At 42.5% G+C, this 9568-nt stretch overlaps 1 protein-coding gene across 1 annotated transcript; it reads right to left on the bottom strand.

Moving 5' to 3' along the window:
• Positions 1-423: 423 nt before the first annotated feature.
• Positions 424-1806, bottom strand: LOC139745383 (alpha-2A adrenergic receptor-like). Its single transcript, XM_071655776.1, has one exon. The coding sequence runs from the start codon at positions 1804-1806 to the stop codon at positions 424-426; it is 1383 nt and encodes a 460-aa protein (XP_071511877.1).
• Between the last annotated feature and the right edge of the window lie 7762 nt (positions 1807-9568).

Below are 9568 nucleotides of genomic sequence, written 5' to 3' on the forward strand. Positions count from 1 at the left end.
TCATTATCTCTCCGGAGTCAATGAGACATGGTCCAAATTTTGCCGCTATAGTTTGGAGTCCGACACATTCGAGTGAGATTAGTTCCCAGTCACCACCTCATTGTCTCAGAAATCAGAAAAGAAAAAGATCAAGCCCGATCAGGTCTATGCTTCGTCCCAAAGCGAGATAGACAAAGGAAAAGATGGAATCAATGCAAATCACGAAGATCAATTCACACTGGAAGCATAACTTGAATTCAAAGTGCGCAAGTGGATCTAAAAGAACGAGCACAAAAACAAACACACCAGGAAACAGAATACGCCTTGGTAGACATTCAGTGTCATTCATTTCACTCAAAAACTTGAAGGAGCACCAGACTACTACCAATATTTTGCTTAGCTATTATGATGGCTGGTTGCATCATTTTTTTTTTCTCCAGATAACTACCGACGACGACGACGACGAATTCCTAGCATTTTTTTGAACGCACGCCGGAAATCGCGATTGAAGATAGTGTAAATGATCGGATTCAAGGCACTATTACAATATCCGATCCAGAAGAAGAAATCAAAGAGCAGCGTTGGAATCTTGCAGGCTTTTCCGCACAGGGCTGAAATAACGTAGAGCTGAAAGAAGGGGTACCAGCAGGCTAGGAAGGTGCCCATAATGACTCCAAGGACGATGGTTGCACGCCTATCTCTCGACTGAGCCAGGCGTCGCTTCTGCTTTTCCACTTCATGGGGATCGACGCGAGATGGGCGGTGTCCCAGTTGAGGGGTGTCGGGTCGCAGGGAGTGGTCGCTGGTTTTCGTCGAAGGTAGCAGCGACGTGGACGTAGTAATCGAAGGTGGATGAAGAGTATTTTCTGACGGAGATAGCGGAAGTCGGTCATGGGTGCTATCCCCATCAGGGTTACTGCTACTTGTACCACAAGCCGAAGGCACCGGCCGGGCTATGTGCTCCACCTGCAGCGTCGACATTTGAATATCTGGCTCGGTTTTGTGTATTAGCGCATACGTTTTGCCTTCAAAATTCGTCCGGTCGTCCACTGACACACCTTCAGTGGCTATCATATTTTTCCCATTTGCTCGCTTTGACATTCGCACAGCCGCCCGCGCTCTTTTTCTGGCGGCCTTCCAAATTTTCCAATACACAATCACCATAATGAATGCGGGAATGTAGAAAGAACCCATGGTGGAATACAGAATGTAACCGATATCCTCGCTGATTACACACTTGTAGATGTTGTTTTCGTCGGGCTTGTTCTCAGAGCGCCATCCAAACAGCGGAGGCACGGAAATCACCATGGACAGCCCCCAGACCAGAAGAATCATGAGCCGTACCCTGCCCGGCTGGCGCCACTCCGCATGCTTAATAGGTCTCGTGATTGAACAGTAGCGGTCAATTGAAATTAGGCAGAGATTAAGAATCGACGCGGTGCAAGCGAGGACGTCCAGAACTAGCCACAGGAGACAGACCAGATTTCCGAAGATCCAGTGACCAAGCATCTCGTTGACAACACCAAGGGGCATGATCAGCACACCAACCATGAGGTCGCTGGCGGCCAGGGACACTAGAAACCAATTCTGCACCGCTTTCAGCGCGCGCTCCCTAAACACGGCTATGCACACCATTATGTTGCCGATGACGATCAGAATAATTACCAGCAGGGCTAGAAGGGAGCAGATCACCATCCGAGCCAAGCCGTAGCGACCGTATGTCGGTCGCGTGGTTTCATTGTACCCGTCTGTAGCGGCGCTAAAAATCGATCCCGACGTAATCGGGTCGGGATCCGTAAAAGACGACTCCGTAGGAAATCCCTCCATCGTGCCGTTGAATATGGAGAGGATGAATGCCTGACCAAGCGCGTTCGCTTGAGGGCACGCGGATGTGTTTAATGGGTCGGTCTGTAAAACACCCACCAAAAGTACTCGCTCAAATAATACAACACGGACTTATGAATTTAGTCACATCAAGGTTTTTGTGCTGCATCATTGCGTTATTCTTAACACAAATATGTCAAAGTGTAGCAACCACGCTATGTGTCTGTGCACTCTCTCTATGGAGAGCTTTCCATTTGAAAATAACGTCTTTGAGAGATTCATTGAAACATAAGTGGGACTCACCATTTAAAATCCAATGCAGGAGTGCCGTTTGGATAATGATTCTTGCACTTCAAACAGACCCACAAAACTTCCAAAGGGATGCTTGCCCGTTGTTACAAATGTGTTGATAATAAAGTCCCTCGGAGGAAAAGAAAAATCTGTGTTTTCGCTTGTGAGAGACTTGCTCTATTCCTCCTCTTGAAAATTGTTTCAGATCTTATCGACATCCACTTTTCACCCCATCACACACTTGTGTTCCTCCGAACTCCCAAACAAATTTCGGCGACGGGGTTAAGTAATAATGAATAACATTTGACCATTCCATGCATTTCAGCCCCGCACAACGTCCATCTCTTAACTCGTTTGCAGCGAGCATGAGAGTGAGAGAGGGAGAGATGTATCACTTCGGAAGGTTTGTTAGAGGTCTGCTACATCTTGTTTAAAAAAAAAAATCCTCCATAGAGGTAACATTTCACCATCTCGCATTCTCTCCTATTCGATTGCCATGGAATCAGCGGGGTCCCATTTGATCAACATTGATAACTGTTTCACGATGCACTCACCTTTGACAACTTGGATCGAATGAATAACATTACATGGCAAATGTACACAGCGTCACGGATCAAGTAGCGTGTGTATAACAGCTCTCCTCCAAACAAAGCTTGTTGTGTGTGAGAAGAAGAAAAGGGAAACCGTCAGATTCCAGTTAATGACGTGAATGATGTGGAAATCATCCAGTCTGAGGAGCATAACACAGAACGTCGCTTTTTGTCTATGTTACAACCTACTATGAAGAGATAAGACTTATTATCCACAAACCCACGAGTTGATGACACCTTCAAACTTGGTTGAATTCGGGATGGCAGGCACGCCCTGCACATGAACTCTCAACTTGTCCATCAAGCAAGTGTTATTGTGTGGATCATGAAGCAGTTTGTCACCTTCATCATTTTCATAGGCTCTGTGCTACAGTCGAGCATAGTTGAACGTAACTCATAGTAAATGCACTGGCATGATTTCATTGTTAAAGCGGCCATCTTATGTTCACTTCAGTTGCCCATGGCGCAAAACAATAGGCAGCGCGACTATGATACAGCTACGCAGATTTCTATCCGAAATGTAGAGTCTATCCACTCACGTGTGACCTTCAAAATCGGTTATTCTGATTGGCAGCGGTAATTAGGCGCACTCGAAGATGTCGTTCGTTGTGGTGTGAGCGACAATCACCTACTAAGGCCATCACTACACAAAAGGTTTCATCTAAGACGTTGACGGGACTAACGCTGGCATTAGCAGTTGATCAGTCATACCTACTCGAGATTTTCGCAAATTTCAATCTGGAGCCAGGGGCAATGTTTGCTTCCGACTGCATGGTCACAAATAATTTTGTTTTCTTTCATTCACATTCTTCATTCCGTTTCTCACAAGAGCAAGGTAACTCAGTTCAGCTGTCGCCTCCACTCCAAACGCCAATCAATTATAACGCACAATACCAACGACCGATTCATCCCAAGTGGTCAGTAATTATACCGACCACCGAAGTGATTAAAATGGCCTAAATGCCCAGCCAGCCATCAGAGTTAAAGGACTTAAGCAGCAGTTGGTGATGTAATACGTCTATAGGCTACCTTCCTGGAAAGCAAATGACGCAAATATCCACAGGGTTTAAATGGTTAGCCCATTGGAATAATCCGTGCACGTATTGTTCAGTATTTCAACAGAATCGCATTATCTAGATGCTAAATTCGGAGTCGAGTAACCGCAGTAACTTCATATCTCAGTTAGACAGCGAACATGTCGTTCAAAGTGGAAGCATGAGGTCCTTCATCGCGAACCCAGGAAGAGTCCAACAGCTACCAGTCACCATGGATCGGAGATACAAAATTGTCCCTCTGCTCAAAATAAAAAAGTCACATCGTCTTTGTCAGTGCCAACCAGTCTAGATTTCAATCCTCTCACACCGAACTCCTCATATATTGTTTGGAAGGAGCGTTTACACAGCACATATCGGCTGCGGACTTGCCGCGAAAGGTGGCGCGAGTTATGTGTTCAGCCTGGCACACTCTACGGCATATTTATATATCCTGCGGAGAGTGATCGTCAGTAGCGCAGAGCGCGAGACATTTTTTCCCCCACTCACTACATTCACTCTTCTCATCCAATGGACGAGCCGCGGTGCTACCATTACAAAGTTCTTGCTAGATTGTCAGTCTTGCGCAGTGCGTGGGCCAATGCGATGAATGCATCCAATATGTCTGTCAGTTAACACAAAATTTACTTCTCGTGGAGAACACGCCGATGATATTTGGCACGCAGAAACACACTCTATACACACACGCTTAAACGTTAATGCACACATACTACATTTCTGTTCGGGTGAGTGTGTTAAGCATACGGCATGCGGTTGTTTCCTCTTTTCTCTTGAAAAAAAAAGATCACGGAGTGCGTTACTGTACTAACTCATTCATGTTTATTTATCTATCAAAATAATTTTGTAGTTGATCATTGAAATGAGATACAATGCTCTGTAAAAAATATCATATGATTAGTTGTTATCCTTTTTCAATATGTACAGGTACGTATTCCTCCTCCTTCATGCGTATATACATTACATCATAATTATCTTTTCACTTGTTAAATAAAAACAAATATTCTTGAAGTTGTAATAAAGAATGTCGCATCATATTTGCTTAATATTTTCTTTGCTGTTAGCTGCTTTAATCGCAAGTATCTCAAATTCACAGGAATGGAGTTAACTCCTTTTGCTGTCAAACTCTTCACATCTTTTAAAATACATATACATTATGTAATCTATGTAATGTATGTGATACATTACATAAAGGCTGATATGACAGGGAGATTAGGAAAGACTTAATAATGATAAGAGAACAGCAACTTTGTCTTTGAATCTTTATTCCCTTTTGTTTGTAAGAGGCATTATAAATTTATTATCTAGTTTAGATAAATCTGAGTGTTATTGTCTTTTTTCCCTTTCCATCCCCCTCCCCTCCCCCCCCCCCCAAAAAAGGGGGAAATATTGGTTATTGTATTCTCTTCATTTGATGTGAACGCCGGTGTTTGTCCACAGTTTCTCCGCTCATGAGTAAACGAGAGGTGGCGCTGTTTGTCTTATTGGCACTGTTCAACACACGTAGGTGATATGTAAAAGAATGACAATTAAAGTATCCCAATATTAGCAAATATTGTGGGGGGGGGGGGAAGTGATTGTCAAAGGAACATAACTGGCTCCCTGTTTACCGGATCTGAGTACATGAGCCTCTAGTATATTATGTATTTCATGACGAGATAAGCACAGTATGTCACTTCCTAACAACAACAGATTTTTTTTTTTGTAACTGTAGTTCCATCGGTAAAATACATATTTCAGAGAAGCACACATTATAATCTTTTTACCTTACTTTACTTTTTTAGTCTCACTCATGGTATTTTAAGAAATGTGTTTCTCCTTTCTCTATTCTCTTCATCTATCCATATTCCGTCAGTCCTTTTTTCTGTCTCACTCTTTATATTTAAGTATTTTCCCATGCCTGTGCTATTGAAACGATAATAATGTGGAACTGAAAACATAATCAGACACTACTGTTTATGAGACTGTTTATGAGATTAATGTTGTAAACCCTCAGAAACATTTTTTTTAGCATTGAGAATAGCTTTATGTGAAGTGAAAAAAAAAACAATCTGAAAACAAAAGGGTGTAAATAGGTATTTCTTAATAAAATTGGAAATAGAAAAGTTAATATATCTGTCAATCAAGTGTGGGGGTATTAACCACCCCCACGTTGAAAAAAAAAAAAAAAAAACGTTTCAGGGCAAGATTCAGCAAGGAGGATGTGGTAGGCTGTTTTCCAATTTCCATGGGACCCAATTAAAGAGATGTCACTTTGTCTTATAACTGGCAGTAGGTCCTTGGAGGCAGAAAGGTGTTACAACATCGCATATTTTCATTTGTGGGTTTTGCTTAATTGGGATATTGACAATGAAAACACGTATCGTCATGAATACCGGTGAGATCGCTTTATTAGGGACCTTGCCAGGATTCACGGGGTAATGAGAACTATCTGTATAAAAACAACACAAATAGCGTCGATCTGAAGACGCGAAGGGTCGTGCTATCTCAATATTGATCATGTGTATTGGGTAATACCACTGAGAGCGCCCCTTTCTTAGAACACAAAACATTTAAAGATAATAATAGTAATAGTCTCCTGTTAATCTCTACAAAATAGCCGCATAACGTCCCACAAATGAATCGCAAAATCCCCATCGCTTATGTGATAATGAACATCTCTGCGGACGGTCATCAGGGATGATTGGATTGGAACTTGATATTCAGCTCACATACTAGTCAGTCTGGTTTACAAATCATGATTAGCAATTATATTTCCACCTCCTGCGTTCTCCTTCAGTCCTCAGTCAGTCAGAGGAAAAACGGTTATGAAAAGCTTGATTGGTACAATTGTATTTCCATGCTACCGAAACAAATTTCCTCGTAAACCTCTTGTCTATGAGAATACCACACATGCTCAGGCAAGAAATAAATAAAAATTAAGTATATTAACACTTTAACGAACATTACAGCAGAGTTGTGACAATCACATCTTCTTCTTGTGAATTATAGTGTGTGTATACAAGTTCTGTTTAAAACCATTTGAAATGACTATGGAGCGACTGAGGCAAAAGGGTACGGTAAGAATAATGTGTACTTAGTGAAGTGATAATCCGTCTTATATTCAAATTTATTGACTCAAATACATTTTAGTGATATGAAGCAGGCAGACAAACATTGGGAGTCTCAATAAAACACTCAAAAACTTTAAAATTGGTGGAGGAGGATTCCTTTTCCAAATCACAAAAGATGATTACACACAGCATTGTTGAGCTCTTCAAGTTCAATGGAAAGCGAACCCGAGCCATTTGATTGCATGCGCAAGCGCTACCAACTGGAACCAAATCACCCATCACCCTTCTACGGGGCTATGATTAATTTGATTTGGTTAACATTTTTTCACTCACAGCTCTCTCGATTCATATCCAGCCATTCAATCTATTTTTTCTTCGATTCTCTCTTTGTAGTACAGCCAATTTGATTATTCAATCGTATTTTGTCCTGGCTTTTATCATAGATATGTCGAGGCTGAGATGTGGCTCAGTCGATAGCGTTTCTGCCTTGCCATCATATGGCTGGAGTTCGGGCTCGGGTTCGAATCTTAGAGAGTCTTGTTAGCAATGTTGTGGATTATCATGCGGCCCCCTCTAGTAGAAGCTAAACACTTTGTTCCTCGGATAGGACATCCAATTGAGGTCCCGTGTGCAGGTGTGTGAGAGAGTCAAAACCCTCGCACCTTAAACATGCTTCCTTCATTCATTGCAAAAAGCAAGGTGCATAACCCAATGTAGTGGTCCACCCCAAGTACTCACAACTGCAACGGGACGCCATGGCAGACCAGCTAGTGCAGCAGAACATGAGGTATCCATGCCATCTTGTAACATTGAAAATAAAAACAAACAAACAAACAATATGGAATCAAAATACAAAGAGTGAGAGGGAAATGGAGATAAATAGACAGGAATAGAGAGAGAGAGAGGGGGGGGGGGGGGGAGTAGGGGAGAGGAAACAATGCTCGTCGTGTAACATAATTTTTTTTTTCTAAGATTCAAAGTAACATCCTGTGCGTGAGGTGAGTACTTTATACTCCCAAGGACGTTTAGATCGTGTTCTGTATCTCATAACATTGTGGTAGCGCGTTCAACGACATTTTGTACATGGGGGGGGGGGGGGGGGGGCTGTAGTCCCCTTGTCGTGCTCCATTTTATACCGAGTCACCATTAGTCGTTTCTATACTTACCAGCAGAAAGGAATATTAGGAGAAAAAGGGTATCAATTGTAATTATGTAAGAAACGTGGTCCAAAAATAAAAATTCATAAATACACCCTGAAATTGTGTCACGTTTTAAGTAAATAGGATTTGTCTTGTCAGGCATTTTATTTTTCACTGTAATGTTACACATAAACTCAGCCACCCCTAAGAAAAAAAAAACACACAAAACAAACACGAAACGCAAAGCATAGATATATAAACACAGATTATGTGATAATATTATACGCACATTTAGCAAAGTATCAAAATGTCATAAGGGCTTGCTTGCCGTGTGCGTGTATGTGTGTGTATGTATGTTGGTACAAAGAAGATTATAGTGAGAAAGAAAGAAAAAAGATTTTTATTAATCTGACAGCGGAATTCTGTTCAGAATGAGATAGCTCCCTTAAGATGGATATCACCTCTGAGAATGGGATGGATATACGTAACACGACCCCGTAGAGCAACGATCTCCTTCTTTTACATTTTGTGCTGAGCGCCGAGCCGCAGGATGTGAACTCAGAGCGCGTAATTCGATCCGATAATAAAGGTGAACGGCGTTGTGTAGGTATCGTGTTAACTTGACGCGCGCATATCAGTGCATTGATACATGCGACTTGTTCAAATCCATCGATGTGACATTCAAGCACATAGATTCACATAATCTCAAATTCCCTCTCACTTTTCCTGTTTTATCATTTATTCTCACTTCCCCTTTTCACATCTTTTTTCCAGGGTTCGAATCTTCCTGGTGCATTCATCTTTAGAAAAATGTTTGGTCCACAATATCTCCCTACCCAGGTGCCATCAATTGGTGCCTGGCAATGCTGGTATATACCGGCAGGCCCTTCTACAGAGTCCATACAGAAGAGGCTACTCTCGGTAATATTGTACACGTTTCCCTCTCTAATACACACACACACACACACACACACACACACACACACACACACACACACACACCACACACAAACAAACGCATATAGGTTGACATAAGTTTAATCCCATTCCAACTCTGCATCGTCATAGGAAGGATGTAAACAACAACAACCAACATAGAAGAGGGAGAGAGAGACAGAAAGGGATATAAAGAGAGATGCGGGAGGCAACGAACTCACCATTAAATTGCATTATTGGATCGCAATGACGCCACAGTGAACATCCAAATAGAGTAAAACACCACGCCTATGGCGCAACGTTGGGGTTAACCCGAGAGCAAACCAGGAAATTCGCCTACAAGGAAGGGATATGGTCTGTCTCCTTCTTTGCACCCTCCGTCATTTAAAGAACGTGGTATCATTATTAACTCATCAGTTGTGACCTGTTTCCATTCCTGAGCCCGCCATTAACAACCCGCATGGGCCAGGCGTTGTGACGATACACAAAATGGCTGGATTAGGTGCGAGGTCACGATGCCTCCGTATCTCTTCTATGGCCTTTTGATGCAGATAAAGTTAACCTGATCGGTCGTGGCGGTTGTGACGCAAACCTCCGCACCCCTGGGGACCGAGCCAACTCGATTAGCCCCCTATACCCTTCCGCTGCCAGTGTCGGTAGCACCGGACTATCTTGCTCTTCCCAACATGCAGCAAAAAAGTTTCCCT

This window comes from Diadema antillarum, unplaced genomic scaffold (assembly GCF_040938485.1).
Source record: "Diadema antillarum isolate AM-2024a unplaced genomic scaffold, OU_Dant_1.0 seq00001262_RagTag, whole genome shotgun sequence".
NCBI lineage: Eukaryota > Metazoa > Echinodermata > Echinoidea > Diadematoida > Diadematidae > Diadema > Diadema antillarum.